The sequence below is a fragment of the Pectinophora gossypiella genome, chromosome 7 (assembly GCF_024362695.1).
Source record: "Pectinophora gossypiella chromosome 7, ilPecGoss1.1, whole genome shotgun sequence".
In the NCBI taxonomy this organism is placed as follows: domain Eukaryota; kingdom Metazoa; phylum Arthropoda; class Insecta; order Lepidoptera; family Gelechiidae; genus Pectinophora; species Pectinophora gossypiella.
In genome coordinates, this window is record NC_065410.1 from 10,115,612 (window position 1) to 10,138,178 (window position 22,567).

Sequence of the window (22,567 nt, forward strand, 5' to 3'; positions counted from 1 at the left end):
TCAAAAAAAGCTGGTATCCTGACCATCATATTCATCGTCCTATTTCCTAGGTATTGTAAATGCGACTGTTTTAATTTTACCTTTGGGTTGTTTATGGTTGTTCTTTTTTTGACTGGTTACCTACTCTCTTACGCAAAAATTACTGAACAGATTTTGATCAAAATAACACATAGGCTACGATTTATATACATACGTATATAACAAATTAAGCCTATGTCGCGGGTGCAGCTAGTTATTTTCCATAATATATGATCCATATTAGGAGTTCGTATTAATATCCAAAATGGCTGCAAGTTATCTTCTGAGTGCTTGTAACTTTAGACAGCTTTAGGAATTACATGCGTGAGTTTATATGTATGTTATTAGTGCGTTATATAATTTTATACTTATCGATATTTTGTGACTGTATGCAAGACCGGGCCCAGTGGCGGGCATTGGAGGCCTAAGTCCAGCAGTAGAGAAGACACGATCATGATGATGATGATACGAGGTACGAATAGAGTTAAGTGCTCCTTATGTTTGTACCCTAGAAAATGAGATCTCATATACACCATATAACATGAACACCTTAAACCTGGCTGCACAGGGCCAAAGCGGGACGAGCGGACATTTAACATATAAATCATGTAACATAACATAATAGCAATCATGTAACATAACATAAGCTCACCACTATATCCCAATTGGGGTAGTCAGAGGTACATCCACCGCCAGATGAACCAAGTACTTCACCGAGTTTTCTGTTAGACCAACGTGATTGGTGGTGAACCGTATCGCCATCTATAATGGTCAGTGGTAACGGCCTCCGTGGTGCAGTGGTTGAGCGTTGGTCTCACGATCCGGATTCCCCGGGTTCGAATCCCGGTGGGGGCATATCACAAAAATCACTTTGTGATCCCTAGTTTGGTTTGGACATTACAGGCTGATCACCTGATTGTCGAAAAGTACGATGATACGTGCTTCGGAAGGCACGTTAAGCCGTTGGTCCCGGTTACTACTTACTAATGTAAGTATGTAGTCGTTACATGAGCCATGTCAGAGGCCTTTGGCGGCTCAGTAATAACCCTGACACCAGGGTTGATAAGGTTGGTATTCCACCTCACAACCCACATGATAAGAAGAAGATGGTCAAGCTAACTGTGTTAGTGAAAACTGCACTTCAGATAGATTCTAGAGTGCCGAGGTTTTTCTTGCAGCATCTTTTCCCCGGCTATACAGGTTGTGAGAAGCTGCAGTAGTTTTAGGCGGATGAGACGTTCGTTATGTAAAATTGACGATTCAAAGTGTAACTATAACTATGTTACCTACTGAATAAAGATATTTTTGAATTTGAATTTGAATTAATAACTCATTGGTGCAAGTCCGGTACCGGGGTTCGAGCCGGAACTCCCTGTCTGAGAAGCAAGTCGGTGGACCACTGTGACTTATACATAAACGAGCTTCAAACACGCCTTATTGATGGAATTGGATTTTTTTTTTGACGTGACTTATTGTATATTTGCCGCAGATGGCATTAACTACTTGGCCGGACAAATGGGGAGCGCTGAAGGCTCTCACCCGGTACAACGTTTAAGACAACAGGCCTGAGGGTGCCCAGTTGGGCGCGAACCTCGGCTCAGGGCGTCGTCTGAGAGGAAAAATATTTGAAAGAATTAATCAACCCTAGTGGGTCGATAGCGATAAGCGCTGAATGAGGGAAATCGTCGACCACGCCGGCGGGGTCGGTATCGGGGTCCTGAAGTGTTTGGTGTCGCGAGCTGATTGGCTGCCTCTATGGCTAGAGTAATCGGGTCGTCGGGATCGAATATTACGTCCTTCGGACGCCGATACTTTTCAGTACCGTCCTTAAGCGGGATGTATTCGGAAGCCGCAGATGGAATTGGACTAATTCCACATATCTAATGCAAACAAATACTTTGAAAAATCCTACTCGTTATCGTGGTACGAGTGTCTACGCGTTTAGGCTATGTCTATCCCCTCCCCTAATCGCCTCCCCGTTGACGTTGGTCTGACCCTAAGATGGTAGTTTCTCGCTCTATCAAACAACGCCTTATCTTTTTGCATGACCTCTCTTTCGGTGACCTTCCGCATACCAACTAGATACACAGTTGAAAAGCAGGTTATTCCAGTAAAGCAGGTATTCTAATCTACTCAAATATCATTGTAAAATATCACCCACCGATGAGCTAAAGCTTCTCCCACAGTTTTTTCAACTCTCACTGTCAGTCGCACTTCTTTCGTATAGAACTTTAGTATAAACTCACGTCCTTAATCCCTAATGGGGTGGATAGATGCACGCATACGAGTACAAGTAATCCGGAGACAATTTGCAGAAAGATTCGAAGCCTTAAAATGGATATGATGATATTCGTTTAATGTTTGAGTACTTGCATTGGGTACCTAACCAAACCTAAGACCCTTAAAGATCTTACTTAGATCCTTCCATAAAAGTTGTTTTTTTTGCCCTAGAGAGGGTGTGGAAATTTTATTTGAAATTTCCGTGAACATAAACTGTATACTGACTAATTGAATATTCTAAATTAGTTAAATAATCAAAAATCAGCGGATTCTAATTTTATACAGAATTACCTGTTTCCTATGTAGATGGTAGGTATGTAGGCAGTACTTCTTATTTCCGTTTCCGGCACCTAAATTATAAGCGTTGCCTTAGCGTAATTACTTACCGTTTAAAATGTTAAAGCCTTAAAAAGCTAATCGATTTATGGAAGCTTAAGTGTTATTTATAAATAAATTCGTTCTGAAAGAGTTCCTAAAATAGGTAGATTATTTTAGAAATGTTCAGGTAGGTACTAATTAGAAACAGTTACAAAGTGAAAGTGGTTACAAGAGTATTACCTACATCAAATGTACTCAGAGCGCCATAAACAAATACATGGCCTTGTTTAGTACGCCGGCTATTTTTAGGGTTCTCAGATGATAGATGCGAGCTAGAGATAGACATGGCATTGAAACATTGGAAATCTATTATGTTCCGACGGGATTTTGACACATTTGACAGTTCAATGTTCGAAGGGATTCGATTCAATCAGCCTGGCTATAAATACACGACGCCGCGTGATCACCCGCGTCAGAACCGCTCTTGAGACTGTTGCGGCCACGACACTGCCATTGTCCGCATTATATTTAGCCTGTTGCAATGTACAACTGACGTACTTGATATCAAAACCAAGAATACGCCAGTACAGGTGCGTCAATACCACGCGGGATTCGACGAGTTGACACCACGAGAAATTGTGCGCGAGCGCGTCACGTTTTACATAAGTTTTAATTGAGTTCGATTGACTGGGCGGCGGCTCTATATTTGAACGAGGCGATATGATCGGAACCGATGACGTACTCTTACAGGCCTGTCCAGCCATGTAGGTACTAACACAGGCATAAGACGATTATTAGACCTAGATTTTTCTGTCAATGCAGACGATGTTGGCACTGAACTACCAGCCCCTTTGTAATTCATAATTAATAAAACCTACTCGTATATCATAATTAATTATGGAATTATCGTTGACACGTGTAACTTTTAGCGTATGGACTGATATCGACGTAGGTGTAATTTCGAACGTAATAGGTAAGTAGTCGTTGGTAACGACTACGGCCATATTTTCATATTCTAACCTGGATATCGTTCTGTGGTCGACATACTTACTATGTATTGTAAGTAAACAGGTATCGACAGATGACTCGAACCACCTTGTTATGTAACAATAGATGTTCCAAGATTATACCTACATCAGACGTTCTGCTTTGTATTTATATCCAAACCTAGATGATCGATAAAAACAGATCGTAAATGTTGTTGTAGTAAATTACTTGGCAGTTCTCCTTTTATCAGTTCAACAATATAATTTACGCATCCTGTGACTCCCAAACGACCTATCTACTACTAAACTAGAGCTTAAATATCACCTTATAACTTTACGAAAATTAAATTAGTAATCTGTTCGAGGAATTACCTAAGTATGTATAATTTTTAAGTATTTTAAATTAAGTCTACCTTATTAGGCGTAACTATTGATGAGGCTGGTATTCCACCTCACAACCCACACGATAAGAAGAAGATAGGCATTACGAGTTAAGGGAGCTCGAGACTATGCATGTAATATACGATATTGTATGTGCTTGTTAATGTACCTAGGTATATTATAAGTAAGGTGTAGGTCAGGCCGGTTGACGGAGAGCGAGTACTGAGGGCCACATACATTGGATTAACCTTGCTGGGCGTGATAGTCGCAGCTGATACTGCGCGTCACCCGCGCTGCACCAACATCATCTACAACTCCAGCTAATCAAATAAACACCTCACTAGTACACAACCCCCTCGACACGAGGTGTACGTTTAAATCGCACGGGTTATACTTCAAATGCATATCATCGATAGCCAATGCGTACTATATATTTATTATTTAGATATGTTTGAGAAGAATAGATCGTCTGTTCTATTAAACGTCTAATGGAAAAAGTATCTACGCAAGAAGGCAAGTTAATACCTAATAATTACATCTACAAGTAAGCGGATTATAATATAATCAGATATAAGTATATCAAATTATGTACCTCCCTATCAAAGTTCTGCGCAGTCCCATGAGGTAGGTAATATGAAGGTTTTGTATAGCAAAGGCTCAGATTCAAAACTACTATCATTCAACTTCTGCTATTTATCGGCAAAATCCTAAAAGTAGGTAAAAACAGTACATATACATTGACGCAAATATTATTGTTTCAGACACGCGATTTGATTAGTTCGTGCCCCTGTTTATTTATAAAACCATTTACAACAGTTACGCTTAACTTTCTTATCAAGTTTATCAAGGAACAATATTATTTCCATACATTTTCCTCACACTTTGTTATTGCCCTCGGCGGCCGTAATAAACATATGTTTCGCTAACAAATGAGGCGGAATCCAAGACAATACTTACTCGTAAACACTGGTAAACTAGTTAGATTAAACCTTCAACGACGACTATGGAGGGTTTAGTGTCAGAAACTCGTCATTTATACAGGGTGTTAGTGACATCGTAACGAAAACTTTGAGGGATGATTCAGGCCATGATTCTAAGTTGATATCAAGTGGAATTTTCCGTCGCAAAAGTATGGAACGGAAAATAATTTAAATAAGCTCTAAAATTTTCATGACTTCTCCGACAGGAAATTCCACTTGATATCGACTCAGAATCATGGTCTGAATCATCCCCTTCAGTATTCGTTACAGTGTCACTAACACCCATACCTACCTGTATGGCTACTGTATGTACTTGTATGGGGTGTAAGTGACATCGTAACGAATACTGAGAGGGATGATTCAGCTGATTATTCTGAGTTAATATCAAGTGGGATTTTCCATCGCAAAAGTATAGAATTGAAAATAATTTAAAAAAAATAAAAAAATAATATGAATTTTGCGACGGAAAATTCCACTTGATATTAACTCAGAATCATGGTCTGAATCATCCCTCTGAGTATTCGTTACGATGTCACTAACACCCTGTATAGTTAGTCGACACAGCGCTTTAAAAGCTTTAAAAGTGGGTGTCCAAGTGGGCTCTTGTCGTAAATATTAGCAGGGCACTAGATCAGAGGCGTATAGCTACCAGGGCCCATGCCGGGTTGTGGGCCAGGAGCCACAAACTGAGCCATCTCGGCTGGGTCCATTATCCTACTTTCTCACTTCCAAAATTTAAATTTTCCTGTGGCTCAACTTCAAAATATGAATGATTATCACAAGCAACTTCAAGCAAGATATATTGCAAATGAATGTTATGTATTAATTTTGAATCGCGCAGTACGATAACATATGAAATGATTTCATACATACACGGAATTGAAAGCTAAAGACTCCTTTAAAGATGACTCGAACCAACTCTTGGTGCTCTTGGTACTAAGTATTTGTAAAGTATACACATGAGGACAATATACATGTCGATTACGTAGGCCCAAATTTTGATTCCTTCTGGGCCCAAAATCACCTAGCTGCGCCGCTGGCGTGGAGTATGCGAGCTGCGACATGTGCGCTGGTCCGTTTGACCCAGATCTGAGACGCGGGTCAGCGAATAAACCCGCCTGACGTTTGCTCACGCGGTCCACCAGACTTCACTAATTGGAATTTTAAATGACAATCCGATAGATGTTGAAAGATATAAGGTAGAGAGCCCCGTAATCTAGCAGGTGATAGATCCCCTCTCTATTGATTAGGTCTTGTAAGGCTTGAATCCACAGAACACATAAGGGCTGGAATCTATCCAGTATCTTATAAATTACGTTCTCATTATCGAAATTCGAGTTTAGTTAATTCAAAATTTCAAATAAAGAAATAACGAAGAAGGACCCAAGATAAATAATCACAGAAGTGAAAGATAGTTTAATACAAAATAAGAAATGTGTAAAAAATACTTCTATACTTAAGTACTTCAGCATTATAAATTTCCGAAAGACCTATTCTTCCAATCGCAAAGATTTAACCGTGAAGATAAACCTTATCGCTGTTTCGTAGAAAAAACTATGAAAACAAGTCTTGGCACCGTGGTTAAGCATGGTATAAACCAATAGGACGCTGATGAAGCATAGCGTAAGTAATGTGAGCGTAAAAGAGTGCTCGTTTAGACGAATGAATCCGTAAGTATCGGCCGTATCTAAATAGAACTAGAGTAAATTGGTTTTCTGTGCAAGGTCCGTTTTGATGAACGACGACATTATGACGTAAAATGCCTAAGCTAACCAAAGTTGGTGAGGTCAAATGTAAAATCCGTAGCAATGTGTTTTCAAATGTACCTAAACAACAATAGTTACGTAGGTACGACTTTTCTGGGCATCAAGAAACGATGTGTCTTGTAGTATTAAAATGTTTTCCATAAATATCATCATCATCATTAATTTAGGAGCCACGCTCTTGTCGGTGTAGCATTCACCATTCTTGTCAATCAAGGGCCAACTCTTTCACTTCCTTAGAAGACACGACGTTCGCCTTCTCTTTAATTTGTTCCATGTAAGCTCTTCTTGGTCTTCCCCTTCCTCTCTTTCCTTCTATCTGCCCTTCTATGATGTTTTTAATAAATTCGTCGTGTCTTATTAAATGTCCAACCATCTTGCCTCTTCTTAACTCTATAAATAAAATTTGTCTTCTTTCCCTTACTCTTACTATTCTTCTTTATTGTTCCATAAATATAGTGGGTTGTTTTTGTGTATAGGTATTACACGATCTATAAGGGTGGTATTAATAAACTAATATCAGCTGAGACTGTCCTCAAGATCAATAAGATCATGCTCAAGTCCCTGTTTTTATATCAGAACTGTCACATTGACATGATCTTGAGGGCAGTCTCAAGTCTGAGATTTGTTTATTAATATCACCTTAAGTATTACGAGATTTTTAGGTCTTACTTCTTTAGCTTGCACGTGTAGTTTATTTTTAGAACCCAAGTTACATAGGTACGCTTGCAATCACAGCTTGCAATTATGGAGACGCCTACGCCACAAAAGTTACAGCGACTTTACACAGTTCTTATTATATACAGGGTGTTAGTGACACCGAACCGAATACTCAGGGAGTATCACCTCATATTTCTGAGTTCCATTATTTATTTTCCATCGCAAAAGTATAGAATTGAAAATAATTTAAAAATACTTGAATATTGTGACGGAAAATTCTACTTGATATGAACTCAGAATCATCCCTCAAAGTTTTCGTTACGGTGTCACTAACACCCTACGTAAACCATAGCTTCAAAATATACCTACCGACAATACAACGGTGCATTATGCACACTTCGATAGTTGTTTATTATAGAAGTATTATGTGAAGGGGTAAGCTATCCTATCGATTAGCGTCGAAGACTAGCCAACAAAGGACCTGTAATGTGCAACAGGTAAGTAGGTATCTTTTACCTCGCCGTGATCCGGAGAATATTGATTAAACTGTCACCTTGTAACAATATACCCTAAGAATAGTTGGACGTCCTTACTTGGTAGTTTAAAAGCTAAAGCTATTATCGATGGTAAAGAAAGTTTCAACTATTATCAAAACATACCTAAAAAGCCTATACACGTCCCACTACTGGAGACTGGCCCCCTCAATCAACCGAAGGAGGTCTGAAGCATATTCCACCACGCTGCTCCACTGCGGGTTGGTGGAGGCATTTGGGCTAGTAGCGCGGGACCAACAGCTTAACGTGCCTTCCGGAGCACGGAATCATCTAACATTTTTGGACAACCAGGTATTCAGCCTGCAATGTCCTAGCCTACCAAAGGACAGTCTCACAAAGTGATTATCGACAGTGCCCCATTGGGAATCAAACTCGGACCTGCTGATCATAAGCACCATGCTCTAACTACTAGACCATGGAGGTTGTTTCCTAAACATGTTAGGAATTCAAAACACCTAAAAAGTAAATGGCGACATTACACGACGAATTTCGAAGAACCTTGCTTTTACGACGTTAGGCTAGATGTGACTGGAACGCTCTAAGATACAATCGCCTTATATCGCGTTATCTTGGCCAAGCGTCATTTAACATAACCATATTTAGTGTTAATGGAGCTAGGCATTGACTTAACTTATACCATAGACATTTTTTTTTTTTTTTTGTTTTGGTTTTCCCCGAAGGGTAAGGCAAAGGGAACTATGCCCATACAGCCATGTCTTACGTATTTTTTTTTTCTTGATGATTAATGAAATGATGAAAGGTGATGAATGATGATGATGAAACCTAAGCCCCCACCCTCGGAGTAGACTCCTACTCCGAACCCCAAACGAATTAACTCAAAAGTCCGCATAAACTTTTGAGCTATGAAGCGGCTTCCCGACACGAAGCGAAAATAGGCAGATACACTTTGTTTATTGAATACTCCAATATAATAACACTCGCAAATGTCTTCTGACTAACTTAATGCGATCATTAACCACAAAACACCACTTCGTATTAATTATTTAGATTACTCAATGAAGAAAGCAACTGTCCCGTTCCCGTTTCCCGCCGAAAAAGGAAAACTATACCATAGACATAGAATAAGGAATAATCCTATGTATAGAACTGCAACTCTCCGCTCTCCTTCAGCGGCTGAGCTAGATGTAACTCACCCATCGGTCTTAGTTTAGTCTTCAATCGTATTGGACGTCAGACGTCAAACACACAGATGCACGTGTCTGTGTAAAACGAGGTTTTTTATGAAGTGTCCGGGGTATGCTTATAACTTCTCTATCTAAATATTCTCTATGTATATATTAGCAGTTATAGGTAAATATCTAAAAAAGGCTTGATGTTGAGGCTTTGGTGCAAGCAAACGATAATTATGACGTTTGTATACATATGTATACTTAATCAGTATGAGCGACTTTCCAGGCTACTTTCACCAAAATTTATAATTAATTATCTATTTTTTCATTACTCGAGTAGGTACATAATTATTCAAAATACAATGTAACGACAGAAGCATATATCAAAATAATGTTTGCTTGATAATTGAATCACATTATTTATTGAATTATGTTGATACCTATATTGCTTCTCTTTATTTTGATCAGAATAATAATGGGTGGAAGATGTGTTGTGTCTGGGTTAAAGGATCATCAATTATACCTACCTACCCAAAAACAAAGATAAACGATGAATATCACTGTTATCCATGAAATTATAAGGTTGTGGAGGAAGCAAGAGAAGTGTGTCAGGATCGAAGCAAATGGAATTCTATAGTCTCTGCTTACCCCGGTGGGAAATAGGCGTGAGTTTATGTATGTATGTATAAGGTTAAACGAAGAATAACCTTTACAGCGCCATCTATATTGTTTTTGAGAAATGTAGCCTGGAAAGTCCCTCATTCACATGAACAAGCTATTTTAATCGAGGTGGGCAGAGTTACGAGCTATTGGAGTTGTTGAAATGGAACGCAATCGCCTTTTAGTTCCTATGTTTCGTCACTTGTGGCGCTGTTGTCCTTCCCTCTCTTTTTGTGTTACCAAGCCGTTGTACATTTTTTCTGTTCTATTTCTTTATTTAATTATACACTGAAGAATATTATAATTATATCTTTTATTCACGCCATCCAAATCACAACATGGTAGCAGAGCGTGGTTGTGTCTGTCTGGATCCGAAAGCGTGAATAAACCGAAAATAGTTCGACAGAAAATTTTCAACCAAAAGTGAGGTTAGTGCGTGGACGCCGAGTATATATTGTAAAACTAGTGAGCAATACTAGCAGAAAGATGAGCTCAAATATGTTTAACCTGGAGAAATTGACCGGGCGTGAAAACTTCGCGACATGGAAGTTCAGTATGAAAACATATCTGGAGCACGAAAACTTATGGCAATGTGTGGAACCGAGTGCCGGCAAACCAGTTGACCCGACGCAGGACGTGAAAGCGAAGGCTAAAATGGTTTTACTACTGGACCCACAGAACTACGTTCACGTACAAGATTGTACAACGGCTAAAGAAGTGTGGGACAATCTACAAAAAGCATTTGATGATAATGGTTTGACAAGAAGGGTGGGCCTCCTTAAGGACTTAATCAACACCACATTAGAGTCAAGTCACAGCGTAGAAGATTACATTAGCAAAATAATGACGACCGCTCATAAACTTCGTAACATAAAGTTTGATGTCAATGACGAATGGCTTGGCACCCTGATGTTGGCTGGTCTCCCTGATGAATACAAGCCTATGATAATGGGGCTCGAGAGTTCCGGTACTACAATCAGCGCAGACTTGGTGAAGACTAAACTAATACAAGAAGTCACAAATAAGAGCACTGCATTGTATACAAACTCTAAGAATACAAAGAACAAGCCACAGTCATCAAAGCCAAAGGGACCCAGATGCTATAACTGCAACAAGTTTGGCCACTTTGCTAAGTTTTGTAGAAACCCAAAGAAACAACAGAACAAGGAACATGATGAAGGAGAAAGTTCTAGTTTTGTTGCAGCGTTTTCAGCCACTACTGGAGAAGCAACTAACAAATGGTACATTGATTCAGGTGCATCCATGCACATGTCGTGCAGGAGTGATTGGATGTACAATATCACCGAGCCATCAGTGAAAAACATTACAGTGGCTAATAAGGAGCCACTAGCTGTAAAGGGAGTTGGATGTGTCGATATACATCTAAACCGAGACCACAAAATTCAGGTTTTTTTTTTTTTTTTTTTTTTTTTCCTTTTAAATATCTACAATCAGTCGCAAGACTTTAATCAGATTTGGTGTGTGAATTGATTAGTTAGAAGTAAAGCAACCAATGCCACCATCTTCCATAGTACTCAGCGCCCAAGAACATCCTTCCTTTTGAGCCTCTTCACCCTGTTGCTAGCTTCCAACAGCATAGTTGCTAAGGGATTTGGATGGTTACTCAACCGTTCCTTATGCCTTTTGTTGTACTTTTCAATTTCTTCTGTGATCGTTGGCATGTCTAGGTATTGATGTACCTCTGAGTTTCGAATAAACCAGGGCGCCGCGCATATAGTCTTCAAGATATTGTTCTGAACCCTCTGCAGACTTAGTATATTGGATTTGCTGGCGGTAGACCATAGGGCGATTCCATAGAGCCAGATTGGTTTCAATATTGCAGTGTAAATCATTAGTTTATTGTTCAAAGATAAAGCTGACTGCCGCCCCAGCAACCACAGCAAGCTACGGAATTTGTTGTTAACTGCATCTCTTTTGGCTTTGATATGCATTTTCCAAGTAAGCCGCCGGTCTAAGTGGAAACCAAGGTATTTAACGCTAGAAGAGTGAGGCAGAGTGTCAGGACCAAGTTTCACAGCCGGACAATCTCCCTGTCTAAGTGAAAATGTTATGTGGTGGGATTTGGGGGCACTAGCTTTGATGCGCCATTTCCTTAACCATTTGTGTGTCTCATCCAGTTGTTTTTGCAGTTGTGAGGATGCGGTAGTAGCATTTTTGTTACAGGCAAGGAATGCCGCGTCATCAGCGAAGGTGGCCACTGTGATTTCTGGGCATTGGGGTATGTCGCATGTGAAGATATTGTACAACACTGGGCCAAGCACCGAACCTTGAGGTACTCCTGCAAGACTATGGTGAAAGTCAGATCTAGCATCTCCATGCTTTACTTGGAATATCCTATCTGTAAGGTAGCACTGCAGAATAGGGAATACAGCGTGCGGAAGTAGAGTTTTGATTTTACATAAAAAAATTCAGGTAAAAAATGTTTTGTACGTACCTGGTTTAGCTGTCAATCTCCTTTCAGTCAGCACGATAGTTAAAAGTGGACACAAAGTCACATTTGGTGACCAGAGGTGTGAAATACATGATGCCCATGGGAAGTTCCTGTGCTCTGCGAAACTGCACAATAATCTGTACATCATGGACACAGATAATAATGAAAGAGCTCACCTGTCAGTAAATGATGTAAATTATGATGATACTTACCTTTGGCATCTCCGTATGGCCCATTTAAATGTTTCAGATGTAAAGAAGCTACCTGCCTGTGCCGAGGGTGTGACTCTGACTCCGGAGAAAAGTGATGTCACCAGCTGTATCCATTGTCTAGAAGGTAAACAGGCAAGGTTGCCGTTTAAAAATGTTGGTTCCAGAGCGACGAAGCCGTTAGAACTAATACATTCAGATTTATGCGGCCCAATGGAGAATGTATCATATGGAGGTATGAAGTATTTTATCACTTTCATAGATGACTTCACTCGTAAAGTTCATGTATACTTTATGAAAGATAAATTGAATGTGACAGAGATTTTTAAAGATTTTAAAATGAAAGTGGAGAATAAACATGAACATAAAATTAAAATCATTCGAACTGACAATGGCAAAGAATATTGTAACAGCAATTTTGAGAAATTCTTGTCTAATCATGGAATTGTTCATCAGACTTCTACCCCATACACCCCTCAGCACAATGGCATGGCAGAGAGAATGAACAGGACCCTAGTAGAGCGAGCAAGATGCATGTTGTTTTACGCAGGCTTGGACAAACGCATGTGGGCTGAAGCACTGTCAACTGCTGCATATATTGTGAATCGCTCCCCCACTAAAGCTTTGCAAGGTAAAACACCCTATGAGATGTGGTCAGGTAAGAAACCTAATTTGTCTCACATGAGAATATTTGGCTCTGTTGGTATGGTGTATGTGCCTAAGGAAAAACGCCAAAAATGGGATAAAAAATCTGCAAAAATGATACTTGTTGGCTACTGCGAAAATACAAAGGGTTACCGCTTAATGGATATGAAAACGCATAAAGTTGTAAAGAGCAGGGATGTTTCTTTTATTGAAGGAAATAAAGACATCAGTATACCAATGTCATGTAAAAATAATGTTCCAGTACACTTACCAGTTGAAGAGAGACAGTCAGCACCAGCAGTCAGCGTAAGTCCAGCACCAGCTGTCAGCGTCAGTCCAGCACCAGCTCACCAGGAGCAGGATACCACCTGTACCAGGGAGCAAGCACCAAGTCACTCTGAAGAATTAGCCACAGCAACAGCTTCAGGTTCAAGTGAATATGAAACTGACACTGATGACCTTGAAGAGACTTACCGTCACCCTTATCAACTGAGACCGCGTGATAAGAGACACCAACCGCATTGTAGGCAATGTGATGACTCTGGAAATTGTTATTTATGTTTGTCCGCTGACTTAACTGACCCACAGACAGTAGAGGAGGCTCTGTCATCCCCGCAAGCCGCGCACTGGAAGAGCGCGATGGATGCAGAATACAACTCCTTGATTAAGAATGAGACTTGGAGTTTAACAGAGCTCCCTACTGGGAAGAAGGCACTACCATGCAAGTGGGTATTTAAGACGAAAACAGACCAGAATGGCAATACTGTTCGTTATAAGGCTAGGCTTGTTATTAAAGGCTACGCGCAGATCAAGGGCACAGACTTTGAAGAGATATACTCACCTGTCGTAAGATACACTACCATACGTTACCTGTTTGCTCTAGCAGCTAAATATGGTCTCCAGATTGACCAGATGGATGCTGTGTCAGCGTTCCTTCAAGGCGAGATTGATAGAGACATTTATATGCTACAGCCAGATGAATATAAACAAGGATCTCAGGTATGTCTTTTACGCAAATCGATATATGGACTGAAACAAGCGAGCCGACTATGGAATATCAAGCTGAATGATGTTTTGCATAAATTAGGAATGCAACAGTCAAAAACTGACCCCTGTGTCTATTACGATAAAGAGAAGAAGACTTTCATTGCTGTATATGTTGATGATTTGATTATGTTTACATCAGACAAGGCTACCAAAGATTGGTTGAAAGAAGAATTGAAACAACACTTTGAAATGAAAGACCTGGGAAAGGCAAGTCAGTGTGTTGGTATAAACATAACAAGAGAAGGAGATAAAGTAATGATTGATCAAGAAAAATATATTAAAGAAATATTAGTCAGATTTAGAATGTCAGAATGCAAACCTGTGAAGACTCCCATTGAAGTTGGCTTAAAGTTTAATGAAGACAAAGAGGAAGAAGTACTAGACTGCCCTTACCAGCAAGCTATCGGCAGCCTACTCTACTTGGCGCAAGGTACACGACCAGACATATCTTTTGCGGTCAATACATTAAGCCGCTTTAATAAAGAGCCTAAATCTGTGCATTGGAATGCAATTAAAAGGATTTTTAGATATCTTCAGGGCACAAAAGATATGAAGCTAATTTACACCAAAGATGGTAATGAAGATATAACAGGATACTGTGACGCAGATTGGGCGAGCGACGTCCGTGACCGTAAATCGTGCACGGGTTATATTTTTATGTTACAGGGTGGAGCTATATCCTGGCGCTCGCACAAGCAGCAGACTGTGGCGCTGTCCACGGCCGAGGCCGAATACATGGCCATGTCCTCCGCAGCACAAGAGGCGTTGTGGCTGCAGCAACTGCACGGCGAACTTCAGCAACAGAGCAACCAGAACCCCCTTGTGATCTTCAGTGACAATCAGAGTGCCATAAGACTGTCTACTAGTGACTGTTACCTACCTAGATCTAAGCATATAGACATTCGTTACCATTTTCTGAAGGATCATGTAAATAATTTAAAGATAAAGTTTTGTTACATTAGTGGTGATAAGATGATAGCTGATTCTCTTACTAAAGGTACTAGTGCAGATAAACATTTGTATTGTGTTACGAAAATGGGCTTGCGTTCCAGGGGTGGGTGTTGAAATGGAACGCAATCGCCTTTTAGTTCCTATGTTTCGTCACTTGTGGCGCTGTTGTCCTTCCCTCTCTTTTTGTGTTACCAAGCCGTTGTACATTTTTTCTGTTCTATTTCTTTATTTAATTATACACTGAAGAATATTATAATTATATCTTTTATTCACGCCATCCAAATCACAACAGGAGTTCTAAGATATCATTTATGAAACGTTGTCAGAGAGTTGTCGTTTGTTACAATACTTACTCCACTCTATCCGCCCCAGTTAAGGATTACGGGCGTGCTTCAAAACGAGTATGAATTATTTTAACTAGTTTCAATTTTGTCAATATAATAGAATACAGACAATGGCTGGCCCGAACCAGCTTATTAGGTGCTATCTTCTGTGCCGGCCCGTTTCTGAGATAGACGTCAACCTAAACTAACATTATGAAACTAAGTTGGTATAACTTCTAGTTGCCATTTATGTCGTGAAACAATAGTGATATCTCTGCCTGCGAAGTAAATAAACTCTGACATAGGTATACATAAACATATTATATATACTCTGCCACAAATAATAATCAATTTGCAGATATATTTCATGAGTTCTAATATGGATACATAGAATAAATTCTTAGCAACGGATGATGCCCATCGCCGATTTAGGTTACGTAGGTACCCATTATTTTGAAATGCACACGACTCCTTAGATCACTTTTAAGAGAATTCGCGCATTCTGTCTTTTTAGTTACTATTATAGAAGGCGATACGGCTCAACACCTACCTATCACGTTGGTCTGACAGAAAGCTCGGTGACGAGTGGGTACATTTGGTACATATCGTACATCTTACGTTGGATGTATCTCTGACTTCCCCAAATTGAATAATATAGTAGTGAGCTCATGTTATGTACCTACTTAATCATTTTAAACGTATGCGGTGGTAGCGCTACCGTGGTGGGTAGGGGCGGGTCAATGACTTGGCTGGAATTGCAGGCAATACTAGCAAGACCTACATAAAAACACAAGATTAAGATTACTGGCACGAAATAAGGAAGGGTTATTTTTTAAACTGGAACAGTGGAATAATAGCTGGCTGACATTGCTAGCACAATGTATTTTTTTAATAAAGTAAATAAACAGCCTACATACCTACTACTGCTAGGCTCAGACCTTCCCTCCCCTTATTGATTAGAGGAAATAGCATACCTACTGCACTACGCTGCTCCACTAGATTAATTGTTCACTGATTACTTATTTACTATTGGGGCAATGTTCATTGTGTCTAGATTCTGTATGTACTACAATCAAAGAGCAAAAGTGCAATCACTTAGCCCAGCGAATTATTTGTCAACAGTGGTAAAATTACGAACAACTAATGAGTTGTCATAATTATAAAACGTATGTTTTTATAGGTGTTTTTGGTCTATTACAGAAACGACATGTAACCAGGAGGTCTTAAGTACCTACAAACAGTTACTTTATTAATTTGCAAGAAACTGATTGGACTTTTGCGTCTTATCGTACGTAGCTATCTTTATGTACATTCGATTCTGATACGAGTAATACTGTGTCATGCATTTTCATCTTCTTCTTTGTCGTCAAATGTGCCATATAAAATGTAACTTTTTTATTGTTTTCTATTACTTACTTTTGTTTATTCTAAATTGTACAATAATAATGTTATAATAGTACTTCTATGACAGGGTAGCTCGCCGGTTTATTTAAAAGTGTTTGGTAATAACAAATGTTCAGGACCTCCGCGATACACGGTTTCCCTAGTGCGGGGTCCGCCAGTAATGTATACAATGTTTAAGTTTTTTGATAAATAAACATATTCTATTCTATATTATTTTCTTATCTTATGTGAGTTAAGCGTTCATATTTTTAAAATTAAACGGTCAGTCATCGTTCAGCAACGGGGTCGGCGGCCGGGGTCGATATCGATCTTCGAGCTCACGCGATAGTTTGCACTACACGCTTACATTATAGGCAAATTATAGGACCTCTAGTATTTTATACTTACTTACTTAATACTACCATGAGTATTGTACCTATACCTCGCAGTCGAGTAGCGACTGCTACTATTTTAATGATGGGTAACTCTTTTCTGAGCCGCTCGGGATTCGAATTGAAATAGGCAGTCTCAAGCCACGGGAAGATAAACTCTTACTTAATATTTAAAACTTTTCAATACCTGGGTCCTGTCCTAGGTTCAAGATAAATTATGAAATTCTAATTACTAAATAAAGACAGATCTGAAACTAACGAAAACATTTTCTCTTTTTCTATTTCACTTATTTATCAATTTTAATCAAGGAAAACGTAATAATAAAGGAGAATGGGCGAAACTGGTCCAAGAACCACCACTGATGAGACTTATATGTAATGAAAGCTTATACTTTCCCTATGATTCTGGCAAAGTTCTATCAGATTCTGTCCCGGGATTCTTTTTCTACGGCCGTGTTTGTCCTGGCTATGTAGATTTAGCTACTGAGCAACAAATCTTGAGTCGATTTTAGTCCCCCACTGTATTTTATCACATTTTTAGCCAGGACAAACATGGTCGTAAAAGTAGAACCCCGGGACAGAATCTGATAGAACTTTGCCAGAATCATAGGGAAAGTATAAGCTTTCATTACATATAAGTCTCATCAGTGGAGGTTCTTGGACCAAGTTTCATACAAATGTGCCCATTGTCATTCGACATTTTATTACGTTTTTGTATGACGTCACAGTGTGCTACTTCATACAATTTCCTTAACTAATTTGACTAATTGGAAACTAGTCTAACTACTTGAAAAAGTAAGTGACTATATACAGTGAAACCTGGTTAAGTCAGACATCAAGGGACCTGCAATGTCGTTTCACTTATAGAGGTATTCCACTTACCCAGTGTCTCGATTCCATTTACCCAGATAACGATTGTAGCTTTCGTTTTGGCATTTTTCAAATAAACATCTGTATGATAGTAAAGCGAAACTAAAAATGAAGGTACTTGAAGCTCAAAATTTGTACTTACGTACTTGGAATTACGTGTGGAATTTGTGGGTAGAATAAGAATGAGTAAACAAACAATGTTATCTCAGTTACAGAGGTTTATGAATAAAAAATTTACTCGCTGTCTCAGTTATAGAGGTAACTATGATGATAAATCGAAAGAACGAATCCCAGATATAGAGGCTTACCTCGTCCCACTAACAGAGGTAATTCAGTGTTGGGACCTCAGCATGAGTTCCAGTTATGGAGGTTTCTCACTTATCCAGGTCCCACTTAACCAAGTTTCACTGTAATAGGAAAAAGCCTATCTTACCCCATACCAAACATACCTTTATAATTAATATCCACTGTACTTAATAACATAAAACAAGCCCACGACTATAACCCAATTGGAGTAGTCAGAGGTAGGTACATTCATCGCAAGATGAACTCTAGGAGATGAACATAAGCTCTAGGATAGAAGTAAAATAACTAATAGATGAGTCGTTCATTAAGCAGGTAGGTATACATACATAATTAATTTTAAAACTTGTTAAAAACTAGTAACGTGTTGCGTCATCTTCGGCGCAATCATCTATGATATTATCACTTAAGCTATCAAAACGTTCTTTAAAAAAAAATATATAAAACGTAATTTACATACCTACCTACCTACATACCTAATCGTAAAAGTAAAATAATTACGTAAAATATATCTTAAATATCCAAAAACTTATGCCCGCAATCCCTTGAAGGGTACTTAGTAGGTAGGACTGGTAAAGTAGGTACCAATACTTTTGTCATGGTTTAGCCTGTCTGTTTTTTTCTTTTTGGTTCGTTTATTTTTATACCTAATATATCCATTGCAGATATACAAGAGTTTTACGAGCTCACTCTCCTCGATGACACCAAGTCTATCCAGCAGAAGACCGCGGAGACCATCCGCATCGCCAACAAGTGGGAGGCCGACAACACACGCCGGGAGGTAACACTTCTTCTTTTATTCCGACTACTTATGCTTTCATCATCCTCACTAATTTAAGAGCCACGCTCTTGTCGGTGTAGCATTCCTCTTCATGTTACTTTTTAAGGAAAAATAGGGCAGTACTCTGTCTGATGCGAGTGGGCGTCCAGAGTAAGTAGTCTATTTCAAAGCCTTACTAGGACTCCTGTCCTCTACCTCTGAATAGTACTGACGACAGTTAAACTGCTGCCCTCTGTCAGGTTTTGCTTATGCTTTATTGTACAGAATATATAGACACGAGCGTGTTGTCCCCTTTACAGATAGTTATAAGTAAAGGGGACAAATACAATCGTGCGCGCAAGCCAGGTTAGTACTCTGAGACAAATCAAGAAATAGAAAGCTAGGCAAAAAAAGTCTAATTTTACAGTCAGAGCTAAAACAAGGTTTATCTTCCGTTAGTTGTCTCGTAAGTATGCAGATGGGATTTTTCTCTCTCTTCGTACAAATCAAGCGACACTTAAGCATAAAAACTTGTTTTTTCTTAAATAGAAACAATGTTACGAACTCAAAAAGGTTCTATAATAAAGAGTTTGGACACAATTTTGTAAGTAGGTACTGCTCATAATAGTCGGAAAAATATTTATGAAAGCCATAAAAAATAAAAAAGTACATTAAAAAGTTTACTTTAATGGCATTAACAAATTTTTTCGACCAAATCCAGCCAGGAACATGAGAGAGGCCATCGTAAAAAGAATGTCACAGAAGAATAATTCTGGAATAAATCAGATGCTAAACGAGTAGACTTGTATAATTGGAAAGGATGTTCCTTGCTTCTTTCCTAATGTTAGGTAATACCTCAGTATCGCCTTAATTATCTTACTAATATTTAAGTATACGTGTCTCAAGCCATAATCGTAAATAATTAGGTATGTTGCGAAATAGGTATGTTTATACCTAAATATCAATTCTTTATTATCACAACAACTACTTATAAATAGATTCGCAACTGCGATAATTATTAGGCAAGTAGCTATATCCCCATAAGTAAGCATATTAGGTATATACATTTAATTTCTACCCCAATCACGATTGACTGTTTGTTTCCGAAACAACGAGAGAGCCGAGCGCTCGAGCGGTAGTATTTGTTCGTTAACAATTCCAATGGAAAATATAGTTGTACTGTTTGCTCAATTTTCAGTTATTTATCAATTAACAGCGTGCAAGCGAGATATTCTGTTTTTTTTAATGCAGATTGTTTTGTACGCCTTGGTTCGTTTGATAACGTGAATATTAACAAAATAATTGTTTTATAATTTAACTTTGACACTTACCTTACTTCTAGACTCAAAACATTATATTAAACGTTATTATAATAATTATTATCTACGAGTAGACAACACCATGGGCATGTGATGAGGAGGGATGAAAAGCATATTACGAGGAAAATAATGAGTAAGTAGGAATGTGGAAGGATATATAGTGGCAGGAGACGACCCAAGAAAGTGTGGATTGGATGGATTGTGTAAAGAAGGATATGTGAATGAAAGGTATGAGTACCTATTGAGAATACGACTGACAGAGAAGAATGGAAGAAGAATACTTACATGTTGTTAAGGGCAGGAGGATGATGATTATCTCAGAGTAGAGTATCTCAGAATGATTGTTATGCTAAATAATACCAAAAACCAAAATAAAAGCAAAAACATTTATCTTTTTTCAGATACCAACCGAGGAAAGCGACTACAGATCCGTGTCAAATGCCTTCCTTCAGGACAACAACAGAAAACCAGAACCACCTCGCAATGAAACGCCAGACTCTACCAAGGTAGAGTACTAATTTATAATCGATTTTATTATTGTTACACAGTTTCATCAGAACTAAATTAAATATATTGACCAATTATTAATTATACACTAATTTATTTACTACTTAGGTGGGAAGCGTGCAAATCGTCGCACCGAGCGGCGAAACTGAAGAAAAGAAGGTAATAAACTTTTTATGTACCTACGTACCTCATCCTAGCATTTATAACAATGGTGAAGTTCAATGACTCAAAACTTTTTATTCAAATATCAATAATTAATTTCTTGAATACTTGTGCAACTTGGGCAGACATAGAAAATTTTAAATAATCAAGTTCGCGGGTTCAAAAATAAACTTGTTGTTTATTTCCCAATAACGCCATCTATTGACGATACCAAAAACTAAGACAACATTTTCGATTCGATATAGATCCCTCGGCAATTCCGTTCCGTTTTGTGTATGTTAATTTTTTTAAATTTGATGACGTGACTTGACGTCGGAGGTGGCTGACTGAACGGAACGCCTCATACATACAACAAGTGGTCGGTAATGGCGGATGGTTGGTGTTTCGCGTCTCGTAGTACTATTTATAACCTAAAATATAGTACAAGTTTTCGGCGATATGTGTGCTAACGTTTCTTCGTTGTGTGGATTGGTGCCGTTAAATTTCACAATTGTGCCAATGACGTACGAGTACATCGACTGAAGGAAGGAATACTCGTAAATGATTATCAGTGAAATGATATTGCACACAAAATTTTGACATTCACACTGCTGATATTTCGTATTCGTCGCAAGTAAGGCCATTTAATAAACACTAATCTATTTTTAAACGTTTAGTAATTTCTTTACACTTTGGGATCGTTTCGATTCTTGGTGAGACTAATGCGAGTTGTGAGCTAGTTTTGCTTGTAGCAATCCGCTGTGTTACTCGCTGACGATTCTATCTATTTGTAATTCCAAATGGTCATGAATTGCACACTAATAAGTAACGTAACACGGACATTCTAATTAAAGTTCATCGCTTTGACATTCATGTCATCCTATCATTGATCACAACTTGGTAACACGCCTAATAATTGCCATCCATACATATCTACTAAAAATCACTATCAGAAAAGGGCTCGGCGCGATTTATTACGATCGTTAGATAAGAACTGCTGCAGTCTTTAAACCCTGATCTAACATGATTATCAGCTTATGTTATGGGACAACATGCAAACATTAAAGAGGTGACATACTTGTAATTCAGGTCATGTATGTTTGAAATGTTCTGGTGCAAGTTAGACCTGGGTTCTAGGTAGAATGGTGCATGCCGCCCGTCGTCAAGTAAGGTGCTGACCAGGACACGAGTGTGTAACTAACATGCATGCGGTGTACATAGTATAATACGGAGAACCATATAAGAGGGCTGCATACTGCTCTCCAAAATGACTGAAAGACGGAAGAAAAAAACCCATAATGGATTCCTACGGAAAGTGTCCTCCTTGTTTAATCTTGACACGGTAAGTAGGACTGTTGTTGCATCTTAAATATAATCAAATCATAATAAATAGTTTTGAAAGAAATACATTTCACCATTGTTATTTATGCCTGTTTTCATAAGTTAAAAACTACAGTCAGTAGAAACAAGAAGTAAATACAGATGCTTATCTCTTTAATTAACATAGGCTACTTTCTAACACTTTTAAATAAACT

The 22,567-nt window shown here is 38.7% G+C and overlaps 1 protein-coding gene across 11 annotated transcripts in view; it reads left to right on the forward strand.

Moving 5' to 3' along the window:
- Positions 1 to 22,567, forward strand: part of LOC126368000 (disks large 1 tumor suppressor protein) — a 44,147-nt gene that overhangs the window by 3,998 nt on the left and 17,582 nt on the right. For 6 of the 11 annotated variants that reach the window (XM_050011826.1, XM_050011823.1, XM_050011824.1 and 3 more), the window contains exons 3-5: positions 18,971 to 19,086; positions 20,786 to 20,890; positions 21,000 to 21,050. In XM_050011826.1, coding sequence (XP_049867783.1) covers positions 18,971 to 19,086; positions 20,786 to 20,890; positions 21,000 to 21,050 — 272 coding nt within the window. Of the gene's footprint in view, positions 1 to 18,970; positions 19,087 to 20,785; positions 20,891 to 20,999; positions 21,051 to 21,382; positions 21,667 to 22,169; positions 22,375 to 22,567 lie in introns of those variants that run through there. The other 5 variants (XM_050011830.1, XM_050011831.1, XM_050011832.1 and 2 more) reach the window with 3 other exon arrangements.